The sequence below is a fragment of the Hipposideros armiger genome, unplaced genomic scaffold, assembly GCF_001890085.2.
Source record: "Hipposideros armiger isolate ML-2016 unplaced genomic scaffold, ASM189008v1 scaffold_165, whole genome shotgun sequence".
Lineage (NCBI taxonomy): Eukaryota > Metazoa > Chordata > Mammalia > Chiroptera > Hipposideridae > Hipposideros > Hipposideros armiger.
The window spans coordinates 1,003,695-1,021,928 of NW_017731515.1; the positions used below are offsets into that span (position 1 = coordinate 1,003,695).

General features: G+C 34.5%; 1 protein-coding gene across 2 annotated transcripts in view; it reads left to right on the top strand.

Moving 5' to 3' along the window:
- VEGFC (vascular endothelial growth factor C) overlaps window positions 1-17,168 on the top strand; it is a 108,689-nt gene extending 91,521 nt beyond the window's left edge. Inside the window, exons 4-7 of one of the 2 annotated variants that reach the window (XM_019651752.1) lie at window positions 2,134-2,285; window positions 13,440-13,546; window positions 13,859-14,192; window positions 16,665-17,168. In XM_019651752.1, the coding sequence (XP_019507297.1) occupies window positions 2,134-2,285; window positions 13,440-13,546; window positions 13,859-14,192; window positions 16,665-16,779 (708 nt within the window). In that variant the 3' untranslated portion in view covers window positions 16,780-17,168. The remainder of the gene's footprint in view (window positions 1-2,133; window positions 2,286-13,439; window positions 13,547-13,858; window positions 14,193-16,664) is intronic. The other variant, XM_019651753.1, reaches the window with a different exon arrangement.
- Window positions 17,169-18,234: the final 1,066 nt, after the last annotated feature.

Consider the following 18,234-nt stretch of genomic DNA (forward strand, 5'->3'; position numbering starts at 1 on the left):
TCAGCTAGTCTTCAGGCCATTCTCCATGGTTCTGTAGGTTAGTTGTAATTTTGATGTGGCCATGAGAGGAGGCAAGCATGGTGTTTACCTACTCTGCCATCTTAACCAAACCCAGAATTATCTTTCTTAACCTTTTTACTGAGTTAATTGATTTCAAATTTGGTCTCCAAAATGTGTCAGAAATCCACAGAAAATAAAGTATTATGTTTTAGTAAATAGAGTTAAGGTGATACATTTTATTAAAATAAGGACTACTTTAAAGAATAAAATGTGCTATTGTTATTCACTCTTGAAAAACACAAAAATATAGAAAAGTGTACATTTGCTTCCCTAAATTTCCTTTCTAAAACACTGAGCTCGTGGGGTAAAGTTGAACTCTGTAGTCAGCAGCATGGAAATATCATTCGACTATAGATGAACATCGCAGCAAAAAGGTTAAAATAGTTATACATCATGCAATGGGATTCTTCTAATGTGACATTTCACCTAATAAAAGGTTTCCATCCAAACTAAGTAAATAAATGTTTTTTAGAAAAGAAACTGGTCAAAATATAATATTGGAATGCATTGAGGTCACATGTGGAGATGATCTGTTTGGAATGGACAGTATCCTGGAGAATATCTAGATCCTTAAGAATATATACAAATAATAAAACACACATCTATATAGCAATCAACATACAGATCACATTCATACACATTAGCTTATATAATTTTTATAATAGCCTTATGAAATAATAAGTCAAACATTATCCTCATTTACTGATTTTTAAAGAAATATACAACTTACAGAAGTTATATGACTTAAGTTCACGTAAGTTGTAAGTGGGTTGCTCATAAAAGTTCTTGGTCTGGGTGTGATCTTGTGCCCATTTTTCCTAAGGCATTTGTGGTAAGAAAGTAGCTTAAATTTTAAAAGAATATATAATGAATACATTTTAAATGTCAAAACTCTGTGTTTTATAATTTAGATATTTCAGTATTTTATTTTTCAAATTTATTTCAATAAATCCCCCTGTAGGATGGACAAAATGACAACTCATTCTACTTTCTAAATATTTTCAATGATGTTCAACTGTTGGTATGAAATTACAGCAAGGGGCCAAAGTATGTCGTGGCTCTGGAGTGTGTCATCATTTTTAGCACTGCTCAAATTGCCATAAAAGTACCAAATAACATGTGATTCAACTGCAGTTAAATACTACAAACTGATCTTATCCAGCAGGCAATGGCCAGGATTTCACTTTAATTACTACTAATAATTTAGATAGTAAGTGCTTTAGGAATTTAAACCTACTTTGTTTTAGTTTTACTTAATGATTAATGCATTTATATGTTTAATTTAAATTTTCAATTTAAATATTTTAACACATTATTTCAGGGGAAGGAAGAGGAGCACTGACCTTCTCCACAAATAAGGCGCCCAGAATGAGACTTAGTTAAACTACATTTTGAGACTCTAATCCACAATCATGTAAAATGTCCTACCTTATTTTAAGATTATTAGTTTCCTAACACCTTTGTCAAATTAGCAGAAACAAAGCTTTATCTATTAAATAATGAAGTTGTTTTTTTTCTTTTATACATAAATTCATAAGAGATCTCATAAATGTAAAACTACTTTGAGGTAGGAATTTAATTTGGTATGACAATCACTTTTACATCTATGTATTTTATGTCTGTGTATTCAGTTACATAGAATGGGACTTAACCAAACATTTATAGATTGTACAGCCAATAGCTTTGCTCTTACATCACCAAGAAATTTATACCTGTGCCACCTTTTAAACCCCTGGAATAATTTAGAACTCTGAATCAATTCCTTTTCCTTGAAAACATTGGTCTGTTACACCTCTGCTCTATAATTATTAGTTGGTTATCAAAATTCTAATATTCTTTATAATAGTGACATGAGAGAAGCATAAGGATGACTTATTATTCTGATAAAGGATATTAACTAGAAACGAAACAGTTTTTATGTTGTAAACGTAAAAACTTTATGTCCTGCGTATATGATGCAGCACCACCTAATCATAAAGAGTTAGTCTCACTCTTTTTGGACTCCAACATTTACCATAAATATGCTTTATAGCATCTATATAATTTTTTCTTCTTTTTGTCCCTTCTTTGTAGTTGTTTGAAATTACAGTGCCTCTCTCTCAAGGTCCCAAACCAGTAACAATCAGTTTTGCCAATCACACTTCCTGCCGCTGCATGTCTAAACTGGATGTTTACAGACAAGTTCACTCAATTATTAGACGTTCCCTGCCAGCAACACTGCCACAGTGAGTATGAATTAAATATATTTTCTCTGCATCCTCTACTAACATAAAATTATGTTCAGGTAAACACCACTTATTAAAAGAATTTTTGTGAAATTTGCTATAACATACTTTACATCAAATACAAAACAAGACAAATTTAATAGTGCACCAGGAAAATAAAAGTAAACTGAAACAGGCAAGCCCACTTTGTAGACAAAGTAGTTCGTAAAATAAAAGAAGTATTTCTATGGAATAGCACACATACCACCAATATCTCAGTATCAATAATTTAGTCCAGTTGACACATAACATTCATGAAATCAGGAGTACAAACTCATACAAACAGTTAAGTCTTGATAAGATTTTGGATCAAAACAAAAAATGAGTAGAAATAAATTATTTTATATCTAGGAGCATTCAGTTACCTTTCTTCAATCTCAGTTATTTTCTCTTCATATCTATTCATATTTTTATTTCAGCGAGGATTGAATATTGATTAATTGCTTGAAAGAATTTTTTCTTACTATTACTTCAAATTAACATTCAAAGTAACATGTGCTATTCAAATTTCCTTCCCATCCTATATTTTGGCTTGGTAAATGGAAGCAAATGCTTCATTTGATCATACAGAAGGATCTGGATAGAGCATCAAATATTGACTCTGCCAATAGTGTGTAACCAATCATTTTTCTTTCTTTTTTTTTTTAATTGGGGAATTGGGGGGATGGGAACAGTGCTAGGGAATTGGGGGAAGGGGAACAGACAAGTTGCTGTCGTTTTGTTCTTCAGTCTAGTTGTGGAGGACGTTGCTTCACTGGCCCAAGTTGGCACCATCATTGCGCTCTTCCCAGGCGAGGCAGATCAGTCGCCGGCTTCTGGACGGCCGCTCACTGCGGCTGCTGGCCACTCACGCTGGCTGCTGGCTACACACGGTAGCCCATGGCAACCCACTGCCACAGGGGCTGCAGCCTCCGCCGTCGCCGGCGACTCACGGCTGCCCAGCTCCAGGTTGAGCTGTTGTTCAGCATCTTAGCTGTAGAGGGCAGTGTCACTGGCCCTCATATGTGGGATCCGAACCGGGGTCCTCTGGTGTCCCAAGCCAGTTCTTAACCATCGCGCCACTCGGCCGGCCCTAACCAATCATTTTTCATTGCCATCTGAGGCCTAGTATCTCTCTGCTTTCTGCTCTGAAATGAGGATGCAACTCTTTGTCCCTTAGGACATCCAGTGCATATGGAATGTGCATATGAATAAAACTTACATAACTTTAACATGTGTAACGAAAGTATAAATAAAGTGATGGGCAAACATACATATTAAATTTTTTTTTTAAAGCCTTGCATCTGAGGGGACTCAACAATAAACATGATACGCTAATAGCAGTTTTTCCCCATTGAATCTCTTTTTGCTGCTTTACTTAGTGTGGCAAATAGGAGGCCTTATCTTTCCAGGGACACTTTTGGGAAAACTCAAGGATAGCCTAATTTGAGTGACACAGATCTGTCCTCTTTTATATGAGAAAGAAAGATCATACAGGCATCTGTGAATAAATTCATGCTGATGCAAATAGAGACGAGTACCACCTGAAGTTGTATGTGCAATTTCAATCACAGGGCTCAGAGAAATTATTCACCTGTCTCCTGTGGCAACTCTTCCATTCTAATAGCTTCAGTCATTATCTCTGTGTTGTTGGTTTCCAGAATTACAGTTCAAACCTGACCATATTATTGACTTATAATATTTTATTGAAACCTATCTTATATTGCTGTGTTATTGGGTTATCGGAAAAGTCATGACGTAATTTTTGTATGTTTTTTGTTGCAAAAATGTGTCATGACTTTTCCAACAACCTAATATATTAGCTACAATATGTCCAAAATTAAATATTTATTAAATTTCTTTATTTACTTCTACATTATACATCACAATATTATCTCAGTTCTTTGAGGCCTTGAACTCACACTGTTTTCATTAATTACTTATTTTTTTTATATCATACACAAACACTATTGGTTATTTTGAGAGAGGAGGGGGCTATCTGCTCCAACCTACACTTATATTTCATTTCCATCACTGCCATTCTCATCCACTTCATTCTGCATATATTTCTGATTTAATGCAGTGGTGTCAATACTAGTTTTCTTGTGTCAAATACTTCTCCACGTCCTGTATAATGTCATAAGTAAGCATTAAAAGGCATCATTTCATTCATCTGACCAGAAGCTGGCAGTGACTTTCAACTACTCAAAGAATTGAGCAGAGATTTCTCACCTCCCTGTTCTGGTATTGGCCTTCCTTTCTTCTATTGTTTCCAATTGTTCAAGTCCATGTTTCACAGTCTAATTCCCTAAATACCAAGCTCATTTCCTGCTCTGTATCTTGTTTCTAGTTTGGCCCTGGTCTTTTCTTTTCTGCATTTCCAAAGCCCAATCTATTTCTCAGAGTTCAGGTAAAGGTCTTTCTCCTGCATTTGTCTTTTCCAAAAATCACGGCCACCTTTGCTTCTTGAGTACCCAGAGCGATTATTGTATTTACTTTGCCCTTGCGTGGATTTATAGGGGTCTGTAAATATGGCATGTGAAATTGGACTGTGAGAGTATTTCAGGTAGGTTTATATCCTCCATAATATCCAACTAATAACACTAAAAATTAACTTCCAGCCCTTTAAATACGTTCTCATTTATCTATCACAAAAGTCATCTATGAAGTTGGCAGTAGTATTAGCCTTATTTTGCAGATGAAGCAGAGTTGCAGGGCTAACAATGTACTACACTGCTCAACAAATACTTGTGAAATAAAATCACGTATTTATCTGTATATACTGCATAGCATTTGCATATTTTGCCAGATCTACTCTGAAATCATATTATTTTCATTCATGCTTTTCTATTTTTATGGCATGTGGATATATTAACATTCCACAAGAGATTTTATAGTAGTTTTGAGTGTTTAAATTTTTTATGTTAAAATGATGACATTGTATTTTTCTCCCACCAGTATGTTTTAGAGATTTAATCATATTGATGCCTGTAGGCCTAGTTTGTTCATTAAATAGCTGTGTCGTAGTCCAATGTATAAATAAATAAAATGTTTATGCTTATTCTGTGACAATATACTATAGATTAGGAAAAGAGTAAAATCAAAGGAGAGAGATGTCACATTTGAGAGACAAGTGCCTTGAAGTTAACTTTACACAGTGGTCAATTCATTGGTTAGTTAATTGATTATTATTGACAACATCCCTTAATGTTTCTTAAAAGAAATGGCATGTTCTGGGGACAATGAATAGACCAGAATAATTTAAGTGGGCTGTGATCTGTGAACACAATACATTAAATTAAAGAGGTGATTCTTAAGGCCATGCTGCTGAAGCTTTGAGCACCAGCCTGGGGAGTTTCACCTTTTCTGAAGAGGTATTGGGGTAACATAGGGAGTTTGGGGGTAAAGGAGCAACATGACAATGCTTGGCACAGCCAAGCTATCTAGAATTTTGTAATGGATAATAAAAATAGAGGATATGTTTCATCCTGATAAAGAGGCTGTATCAGTCTTTGGGGGAAAGTCGTGCTATGGTGAGAAAGAGAAAAAGAAGGGATAAAAAATGGTGAGAAAATGGAACCATCTAGGTTTGAGGTGAAAAGTGTGATTTTGTTTACTGTTTTTCATTTCCTTTACATAAAGGTCAACATTGTTTACTAAGAGATTAAATAAAAATATTTGCTTCTAAGAAGTTACAGTTATTCAGGTTTATGAAGGAAAATTTCATTCTTGTGAGAACTCATCGCTTCTCTAAGACAGAGTAGATTTGCCGCCCCGTCAACCTTTGATTTAGAGCTTGGGTGTTCAGTGTCTTTGGACTATTAATCTACACCAGGGGTCGGCAAAGTTTTGAGATGGAAGAGCCACCAGGGCTCAGCAAACTGTGGCTCGCGAGCCACATGCGGCTCTTTGGGTACGTACATGTGGCTCTGAAGTAAAATTGAAAATGAAAATAGAACTATCATAGTTTCATTTATAAAACTTTTAAAGGATATTATTCACATAGTGGTGATTATGTAAAAACATATTTATGGCTCTTGAATAATTTTTAAATTGTTGTGAGGGACAGGATTGGCTCTTCCAGGGGTCGGCAAACTTTTGAGACAGAACGTACCCAAAGAGCCACATGTGGCTCGCGAGCCGCAGTTTGTCGACCCCTGATCTATACCGTATCTTTTGTCTAAATGGTTAGAAGCTTGAATATCCATGAGGTTTTTTTCTTTTCCATTTTAATTTTTCCTTCTTTCCCTTTAATTTTAAAACAATACCAAATATTGGTATATGTTTTACCAGAAATGGAGATAAACAGAATAACATGATAAATTTAGTAAACTATATCAGAACAGAAATGCAGAGATAATATATCTGCCCATTAAATTGGGACGTAATCTTGCACCAGTTGATCAGAAACTACTTGTTTTTTCAGTATTTTAAAACATGCATCTATATTCTTCCCTGAAAATATCCTCTTTGCAAGTTTAAAACCATTATGTTCATATGTCTATTCATCCTTTTTTACGAAGCCCTGTAAATGTTATCTAAGACCTTCAAATAAGCACCTATTGATAGGAATAAATTTACCATCGAACTCAAGTAAGAGACTGCAGACCCTAAAGCATATTTTTTCTAAAAGGAAGCTAACTATGCTATACAGTGTGCCTGCCTTTGGGCTGTGTTGTTTGTGCCTTCTAAAAGACAATAACTGAAAGGATGGTATTCCTGTGGCTGATTGACTGGTAAAAATTACATCAAAGTGTATATGACCAAAAAGATTCCATCAGTCCATCCCCTGCACTGAGGTGTGTCTGTGATGTTACTCAGAGGTAGGAACTACTAGATCAAAGATTTTGTGAAGGTTAGTGTCAAGTTCAGCCAAAACACATTGACGATTATTACTAATAAAGTTCCATATTACTAGATCAGATCTACCAGTCATTTTCAAAAAAAAATTAATAGATTTTTTTTTTTTTAGCAACTTTACTGTTACAGAAAAACTAAGTAGAAGTACAGACGTTCCCATATATCCCCTCGGCCTCCTCCCTAGTTTTCCTATTGTTAATATCTTGCATTAGTGTGCTATATCTGTTACAATTGATGAGCCAATATCGATACATTAGTAACTAAAATCCATAGTTTATATTAGGATCTTTGTGTTGTACATTGCACAGGTTTTGACAAATGTTTAAGGAAATGTATGATTTCAATGTTATACAGAATGTTTCACAGCCCGCAACTCCCCCCCCCTCCCTTCAGCCTTACCTCCCTTCCCCCAAATCCTTGGCATCAGCCAGTCATTTTGACTTCATGTCAACTCTCTAAGGCCCTCACCACACATTGTTTTTTTGTATTGTTTTGTTTGTTTATTTGTTTTTCTGTTAATGAAATGTGTGATTAGGATATAATGAGATCAGGGCTATTAGGATATAATGAGATCAGGGACTATTGTTGAAGGACATTTTTACTGAATTCCTGATTACTTACCTTTATCTCCTCTCTGTTCTGTTAATTCTAATTAAATATAGAAATAAAAACTGACAAGCAGACAAATACAGGAACCACTAGATTTCCACCTTTTTAACCTACCATACTTCTCTCATCTTTGTACATCTAAGCAGGCAAATGCAAAAAATAAAAATAAAAAAGGAAAACAGGCTTCTAGACTTACCTATGCTCTGGGCTTCTGCGCTCCTGTTCTGGTGGCATCCTACACAAAAACTAGTGGTCCTGTAATTGGCTAGCTAGGGACCAAACGGTGTGAGTCTTTTATATCCAAGTCTCAGATGGTGACTGAGTTTTCATATAGGGCAGCTTCCTGCTTTAAAACACTTATATTTGCGCAAAAAGTGAACGATTAGATTTATAAACCTCCTTCTTATATTAATGCTATTTTATTAGCCTTTCAATTATTAAGTGTGGCATAAGTATGAAAACCATGGAATTTTCATTAATCAGTGCCAATTTCCATTTATTCCCTTTATATCATAACAAACCCTAACTCCTGCCCACTGTTCTTCCCTTCAGTACACTAATGGAATATATAAGCAAACAGTGACATACACAGAAATCAGCACAAATTAGTGTGAAGTCAATAAAAACCAATATAAGGGAAGATGAGTATATGTTTGTATTTTATTTAGGTATATCTCTGTTAAATGTGTGCCTTTTTATTTTAGACAATTTATGTAGAGACTTAAAACAAATGCACTTTCGATTTCTATGCATAGTATTAAAGAAGTAGCTTAATAGCATTGAATATGAAGACAATTTTTACTTAACCACGCTTCTAAAAATATAAGCATATCAACATCTATCTAGATAGTCGAATATATTCATGGGCCGTACATGATGAACTCAGTATGAACAAAACAGTTCAAAGACTATTGGAATAAAACTGATGCAACATTTTTTTCCCCAGGGCATTGTGGCTCTGATAATGAAAGGATATAGTTGCCCTTCCAGCTGTTATTCTGACAGCAATTTTGAGCAAAAAGGGCCTGGATTGATATTCTTCCATAATATAATTATAGGTTTGAGTAATGTTAACATAGTGGATGAAGTTCAGATGACATCAACCATTGGTATTTAGGAAATAAAAATTCTATTTTGAGATTTATCAAAAATTATTAATGTGGTCAGAGTTCCCCTTATTTGTTATCTTAATGAAATACAGAGCATCATATTGGGTGTCCCTTTGAACGATATGACGATGGTCTGAGGAATGTATGAGAGCTTGTCGTGCAGACTTTCAAACAAATGTTACTGGATCACATTCCACATTTGACAATACTTAAGAGTAGGATACTTATTTGAGGAACTGAATTGTGGACTATAGGTGTTAAATGGTCAGCAGAATTTTAATCTATTGGGTTGTGTAAAGCTACCTTATGAAAAGAGCTGCCAATTAGGGTAAATAATAGCACACTCCAAAGAAAGAATTTGTTTTTTAAATAAGTCATTGACCGCTACAAGTTGAATTTGCAATGATTTAATGTTAATATTCATCTTGAATGATCTATGAGACATTTAGCAAAGTAGATCAATAATAGTTTGATATAAATCAAGATACAGTTAATAATTTTCAATTAGAAATATAGTATAAAGATTATAGTTCTTTGAAAAAGAATAAGATTTCAGCTCAGTTCTAACAAATGCCAAACAAAAGGCGGTGATATGTCTTTGTTCCTGAAATATGGATTTGGGAAGTTAGGGAATTTCCAAGTATGTAAAAACTCCGGGGCCAAAAAAGTGGAGAAGATGAAAGGGTCAAAAAATGAGCGTGCATAAAAAGCCCACTACAGTGTTCAAAGTACAAGAGCTAGTAATTATTACCCGTTATGTATTTTAACAGAGCATATACGGAACATATTAATCATTTTAAAGTTCAAAGAAGAAATAAATGGCAAAATAAGATTGATTTTAATCATTAAATTCATTGTTCTCTAACACATATGTACACCCATACATTTTTATCCTCTGGTTTTAACTAGCAAAAAGCAATACATACAAAACCAGTTGAGTGAAGTTTCAAAATAATTAATGAAATGATTCATAGGAAAGCATCTTTATCCTTCCTACAAGTTATAAGCAGGATTTGTGGTTGTGGTTGGGTGCGTATGGGTGGGAAAGTAGCAAAGTCAATTTATTTACAGACCATTTTCAACATAGATCTACTTTACAAATAATTGTACAACCTTCTACTTTGCAGATGAAAATGTGTCTTTGAACCAATATGTTTTATAAGTATATTACACAAAATAATTTGTAAATAGTTTCATATGTTTACACGTTAATATTCAGAACTTGAGAGAAATTTAAAAAAAAATTTGGGAATTGGGGGAGGGGAAGAGAGTTGGGGAATTGGGAAGTGGGACCAGCCAAGTTGTTGTTCTTTAATCTTCGTTGTGCATGGCGCCAGTTGCCATCTGGCTGCCTATCGGCAGCTCGTGGCCTCTAAGCTCAAGGTGCTGTGTTACAATCTTAGTTGCGGGTGGGCGTAGCCACCATCCCCTGCGGGAGTCGAACCAGCAGTCTTGTTATTAAGAGCGCACACTCCATCCACTGAGCCATCCGGGTGGCAGCTCAGCTCAAGGTGCAGAGTTCAGTCTTAGTTGCAGGTGGGTGTAGCCCACCATCGAACAGGCAGTCTTGTTGTTAGGAGCACATGCTCTCACCAGCTGAGCCATCCTGCCACCTGTTGGAAGCTTAGCAGCAACTCAGCTCAGGTGCAGCATCACTGGCCCATGTGGGAATTGAACCGGTGACCCTGCTGCTCAGAACTCATGCTCTTAAGCTTAATCTTAACCAACTGAGCCACTCGGCCAGCCCCATGAGAAATTTTAATAGGATAAAAATGCTTTGGAGATGTAGCTAAGTGGGATAGAATTGTGCTCATTCTTCTATCCACCATGAAAACATTTCCTTTCATTCTAAAATAATATTTTGGAAACTGTGTCTCCCAATTTTTCACATGAGAAACTTAAAATGCTAAGAACTTGCTACTCACTTTTAGAGCAGGGAATTTTATTAGATAATTATGAAAATGCATTCCATCCAAATATATGTTACTGTTGGGTTACAGGAAAAGTCATAACGTATTTTTTTATATTTTTCATTGCAAAAATGTATCATGACTTTTCTGACAACCCAATATAATTAAATGGTATCTAGGAGAATTTCAAATTTCAATTTTGAAATATGTATTAGCATTGATAAGTAAATAGTTTCTTACTTTTGGCAAAGCTTCTAGTCACACTTTTCTAGAAATTTAGGTTTTAAGAATATTAGGATTTAAAATATTTAATTCACTTTGAGCAAATAATAATTAGTCAGTAATATAAAGTTATGTGGGCACAGTGTTTAAAGTATAGTATAATGGAGAGTGTTATTCTGAAGATTATATTTTTATTCAATGTGAATGTGCAAAAATTAAAGTTAGGGTAGCCAGATTATATGAAATCATTACTTAGTTATATAAAACTGGCTACTTTTTTTAGTATGATATTTCCAGAAGTATATTCTTACATTTATTCCTACCTTTGTTCCTACACACAATACTTACTTCTGAATTTTTATTTGAAGATATTGAAATATTAGAGAGAAAACTCTATTTTTTCCTACATAATAGGAAATTATTTTGTTTTCTTACCTATTTAGGATGAACAATTTTGTATACATATTTAATCTTAAGCACAAACACATCAACACATATTCCTGCAGTTGGAAATGTCATCATTCACCAGTCTCACGTAGGCTAGTGATTGAGATTATTCTTGACACTTCTTTTTGCCACTTAAATAGCTTAGATATGTGTTTTGTCAACTGTTCTGACTGCAACTAAAGACAAATACATTTGACATTGCAACCATAGACACTCATATATACACACCACATGTGGGAGAAGAGGTGGTTGTGTGTGTGAGGGCTTGTAAATCATATTTACACATGTATATTGCTTATATTAAAACATTTACATGCATATATATGCTTGAAATAAAATCGCAGAAAACAATCCTTATCACATGAATTCTAATAGTTTGTATTTTATTATATGCCATTCTCCTACATTAAAAAAATGCATTTCCTAACCCATATAGCTGATTTCCTGATCCGCTAATGGGTTATAGCTAACAGCTGGAAAAATACTGGCTTAGGTAATGGCAGTATAAATCACAAATTGACAAAATGAAAACAAAAGTGAAAGATGATTTTGTAATAGTGACTGCACCAGCACAGTGTCCATCTGATATCAATATAGGAATGTGTTACTTAAACCATGTCAACATTGAGGTGACATAGCCACAATGGATTTACTTTCATTTATAGCAGAGTGATATGAGTTTCATTCAGCCAAGATTAATTGCATTGCTATTGTATAACTCAACATAACTTCATATTATATTTTATTAAATTTATTGGGGTGACATTGGTTAGTAAACTTATATAGGTTTCAAGTATACATTTCTATAATAATGTGTGTGAGGGAAAAGGGGGTCAAATACATGATGATGGAAGGAGAACTGATTCTGGGTGGAGAAAACACTTAAGTTCATAATATTTGGTATAAGAATACTAATGTTTTGTATAGGAGGTAAATTTTTTAGAAAATGACATTGTTTTGGAAATTTTATAAATACTTTCTGAATTTTATGTGGATTGATGTATGTTCATGATTAAGAAAATAATTACAAAAAATATGTAATGTGTAGAGACTCTTAGGACTATCTAAAATTATTAGGAAGGTATAATGTGTTCCTTAGGAAATACTGTCAACTGAAAAAGCAAGGTTTAGAACAATATATAAGGGATATTGTCTTCTGTGTAACTGAATGAGACAAAATATATACATACATAGTTTATTTGCAAAAGGAAACTCTGAAACCATCAACCAAAATCTAAGAAAAGGAACAGCATGCTGTTCATTTTTTACTAAAACAAATGAAGAAAGGGAGGGAGGGAGAGAGGGAAGGAGGGAGGGAGGAAAACTAGAACTGCAACAACCAAACATGGTCTCTGATACCTTTCTGGTGGAGCGTAGAGTGGGAATTTTGTGTTAATGGTCCCTTGACAGTTTAAGCTTCTGTGCCTCAGAAATGAGTCAGTAAAGATACATGTATAAGGATGTTTCCTATAGAATTGTTTGAAAAAAGCCAAAGTTGGATAGGTACCAATAAGAGATTAATAAAATAAATAGTACATCCATTTTGTTTGACTACTACACAACCACTAAAAATAATGGAGCAGAACTTTATGAAATGACATATAGCATGTTCATAATATATTGTTCAGTGGAAAAGGAAATTTCAGAGTTATATAAAAGGCTTTATCCCATGTTCGCATGAAATAAACACTGCGATTATACAAATGAATGTATTTGCTTTACAAATATAGAAGTCTGGAGTGCTATAAAACCACACTACCAACAGTGGTCACCTCTGAGATTAGAATTTGACAGCACATGTACATGGAGGTAGTTTGAGGGGGAATTTTCACATTTCGTTTTATATATACATATATCATTTTAGAGTTTTTTTGTTTGTTTTACAAGCATGCATTGATTTTATAATACATAGGTAAGAAAAGAGTTGGTCTCTTCTATGTACCAGGTATACTAATGCTTAACCCATCTGTCTCCCCAAGGTGCCAGGCTGCCAACAAGACTTGCCCCACAAATTACACATGGAATAATCACCTCTGCAGATGCCTCGCTCAGCAAGATTTTCTATTCGCTTCTAGTTCTGGAGAGGGTAAGCAGAATGATGTCTTTAATACTAAATGCTAAGGGTCTCTATTTTGATTAACAAATATTTTCATATTCAAATCACATGTACAATATTCAGATCATCATACGTTGAAATAAGCCATTGCACAGTGGGAACATTTTTGCTTCATATTGGTATTATGTTGAACTTCTTTGTAAAGCAAAATACCCATGTTTGTGCACAACCCTATAATGAAAAACATAAAAAAGAAGACACATGTCAATGCTTTTAATTGTTTCACACCACACCCAGGACCAAGTAAGGTAGAGTAAAAATGTCCCGCCTGTGTTTGTCTAGACTCAGTAGATGGATTCCATGACATCTGTGGACCCAACAAGGAGCTGGATGAAGAGACCTGTCAGTGTGTCTGCAAAGGGGGGCTTCGGCCTTCCAGCTGTGGACCGTATAAAGAACTAGACAGAGACTCATGCCAGTGTGTCTGTAAAAACAAACTTTTCCCCAACTCCTGTGGAGCCAACCGAGCATTTGATGAAAACACGTGCCAGTGCATATGTAAAAGAACCTGCCCAAGAAGTCAACCCCTTAACCCCGGGAAATGTGCCTGTGAATGTACAGAAAATTCACAGAAGTGCTTATTAAAAGGAAAGAAGTTTCATAATCAAACATGCAGGTAAGTATCTTCATAAATTGTGTTTCTTTCTTTGACTGGAAATAGTTTTCTCAACCAAAATAACAGTTGCTTGTTAGCATGAAACCAGTAAGTTCTGGAAGACACATTCTGATATTTTTTTTAACCAATGCCAGAATTTGTGAGACTGCTCCCCCAAAGGCAAGGAACTAGCCCTGGGAATCAAAACCAGATCCAAGCTCGGAATACACTCTGAGTCTTTTCCCCAGGGGCTAGCTAAGGTGATGGCTGTCAACAGGAGTTGGAGGACGATGCATCAGAAAGTCACCTGTGAAGCATTTTTAAAATACACCCAGATAGTGTTCACCTGTCCCCACCAAAATTATGATGCCATCAGATGAGATTTAGCACAACTTTTCAAAGTGCAGATAATGTTGTGCAAACCTTACAAAGGATAGGATAGTACCATTTACTGTAGAATTGGATCTAGAAATAAAAATATTTTAGCTAGCTGTTTAATGGAATTAGAGAAATAATATGTTGTTAAAGGTTACTCAAGACTCATTTCTTAAGTCTTGACTGTGCTCCCTTCTTCACCAAGAAAAAAAAATGAGTCTACTGGACTCAAATCCTTTCAATATGAGTCCCTGAACTTCTTCCTCTGTAATCCAAGAATAAGGTGGTCTACTTAAATTGTAGACCAGGTCTGACTTTTGACATTTTCTCCCATATTCCTTCAACGTGGCGCCACCAGTCACGCCTTCTCTGTTCCATACCTTTAACATCTTCACTCTATTGTCCTTTTCCCTCAATTTATAAAAGTTCCTAAATTTCTTCTATTTTATTAGCATCGCCCTGTGATGCTGAGCACACTTTAGCAACCAAGCTCTGTCCTTCTCTTCAAAGTTGTTCTCTCAATTTAAATTTATGTTTCTGTTGATCCATCCACACTAACATTTTAGCTACTACAGAAGAAAATTTCAATGAATCTACATATATCATTGATGACATTTTTTTCCCATTATTGTTTCAGAATACCTTATAGGAATCCTTTTTTTCTCTTTAGAATATTTTGAGCAATAACTATATTGCAATTTCACTTGCATATTCCTATGCTAATTACCAGAATATTTAAAAAATGAAGAATATAGATATTAAATCTTACTAAAATTATTAAATCACTTTTATATTGAATTATTCTGAATGTATTGAAAAACCTGAAATTTTTATGTTTACATAAACTAACCAGCCATCATATTTTTCTCCAGAATTCTTGTATTAACTTAGTAGAAAACATACCTAGTTACATTTTCCTAATAATATACATTGTTTCATAAAGACTTTCTATTTAGGGAAACTCTCCCTATGCTTAGTTTTCTAAGTGCATAATTCCAGGTTTCATGTACACATTGAAGCAGAAAAAGATAATATATATTTTGAAAACATATATACTCCTCATTTTCTCTTAATATTTATTCTAAAAGTGTGGTGGACAGAGTATATATTCTTTGGTCCACTACTTTAATCAGCAAATTTCATTGAACATTGAGAATTATATCTTTTTAGTAAAGGAATACCAGTGGTCTTATAATAATGCATTTGTATTTAGAAGTAAAAATAATAATAACATTTTAACTAGATATGCTTTCTTTTCTAGAGCACGAGAAATGAAATTTCAAAATCACATTTGTAGCTTCTGTATAGTGCACTTTTGATTTCCATATAAGGTCATCTTGTATTTTTCCCTGGACGCCCATTGCCATTCCCACATGTTAAGCACATCCATACTCTAAAAACTTCTTCAAAGACAGCTCCCATTCACCAAAGCAATAGCACTGCAGACGTTATTGGCTGATTGATCATTTGTCTTTTCACCACAAGAAACTGGAAGTCTAGGGGAGGAAGAGAAGGATCCCCAGGGCGATATTGTCCCTCTCTCTCCCTTTCCCCAGACTGAATTGGTTTCATATGAAGCCCAGGTGGAGAAGAGAGAATGAACCACTGTCGTGCAGCCAACTGCCTGCCCAGTAGAAACACAGGAGTGAGGGCGGGGCTGCTCAGTGAGGACCACAGACCCACCAAAATGGCTGGGTTTAATGGCTTCGAAGTCTGGGTTCCATACAAATCTCAGACTCTAGTCTGGATTCCGCCATGCTTGTGTGATCACAATAAATTAGCAGTCCTTCAGTAGATACTTTCCAAATTTGTTTTATGTTACTTTCATCTATAAAGCAGAGAACACTTCAAAAGCACTAATGCTGACAACGTTCTCCCGTTTGTTAAATCAGCAACCAAGACACTTCTTTTTTTAGGTTTTTCCATTCCTCGTAAATTTTGTAATTGTAAGCACAAACTTTAACAATTTACAGCCTATAAACCTAAGAACAATTCTATGACAAAACAAGTAACTTTGTTCTGGTTTAAAATTTAGAAAACATAAAAGTGTGTCGTAGCATAATAAATTCATCACCTCGGTCTTTAACAAAATATTGTGATTGCTCTTTGTTTTCCTAGTTGTTACAGACGCCCATGTACAAATCGACTGAAGCATTGTGAGCAGGGACTTTCATTTAGTGAAGAAGTATGTCGCTGTGTCCCTTCATATTGGAAAAGACCCCATATAAACTAAGAGCGTACTATTTTCCGGTTCATCATTTTTCTGCCATGGATAACTGTGTTGCCACTTGAGAACTATGAACAGAGAGACCTTTGTGGGACCATGGTAACAAAGACAAAAGTCACTGTTTCCTGAACCATGTGGATAACTTTACAGAAATGGACTGGAGCTCATCTGCAAAAGACCTCTTGTAAAGACTCGTTTTCTGCCAATGACCAAATAGCTGAGGTTTCTCTGTTGTGATTTAAAAAAAAAAATGACTATATAATTTATTTCCACTAAAAATATTGTTTCTGCATTCATTTTTATAGCAATAACAATTGGTTAAAGCTCACTGTGATCAATATTTTTATATCATGCAAAATACGTTTAAAATAAAATGAAAGTTGTATTATAAGCTGCTAAATTCACTGCATTACCATTTTATGCTATAACCAAAACTTGATATTATGAAACATTCCTCTTCCCCTGCCCTTTTTTCTTTTTCTCTAGCCAGATGTCAAATTGTGATTGTTAGGCAAATGTGTAATCCTATAAAAGAAAATTTCACAGGGATAACAGTTGCTACTACATCTTATTTAAATACATATCTTAATATATTTAAAGATTATAAATACTTTAGCACATGAAGCTTTTAAATTTAAAACCAAATGAATCAATATAGAACATACCATCTTATAAGATAGTCTGCGTAGCATGTCCATGTGATTGAAAGTTATTCAACACACTGGGAGCACTCAGACTTTTAAATGGGTATAATGTCCCTCAGTATGTATGAAAATCACTTTAAAATATTTTACTCAAAAAGAATATTTTCCAAATATTTAGCTTTTTTGACCAGCTAAAGTATTTTCTTGTGGACTGAAGTGCTCCTATCCAACACATATAAAATAAACTAGAAATAACATTTAAATGCTCATATATTTTATAGAAGAAATATTTGAGTCACACAATTGAAGCACTTGTTTCATTTTTAAAAAGGCATACTGTTCTCTGGGAACAAATATTTTGCCTGAGTAAATACAACCAAATAAGTGGGTGCTTGTTGACAAAGAATTGATTGTTTGCTAGTGTAATTATAACCAGTAGCAAATAAAAAGACATAACTACCAGCAAATACCTAAAAATAATCAGTGCTAAAAGAAGGGAAAAAGCCCATAGTTATATAAAGATAAATCTCAAAGCTTGCAAATTTAATATAACAAAAATGTTTTAAAAATGGTTTTTGACTACTCAATACAGTAGAAAATATTAGTATCTATACATTTTGCTATAAAATAATGTGTTTTCTTTAAAAATGTTTAATTAGGAATTTGATGCCCCAAAGTTATCCTGAGTGTTTTCAATACTGACTTATAAAACAATGTAACATGAAATGTTTACTGAATTCCAGTTATGTGCTCCACACAACTTTAACATCTAGTTCATAAAGTAAGATTTTTTTCACATTTTGGGGAAAAAAGTAAT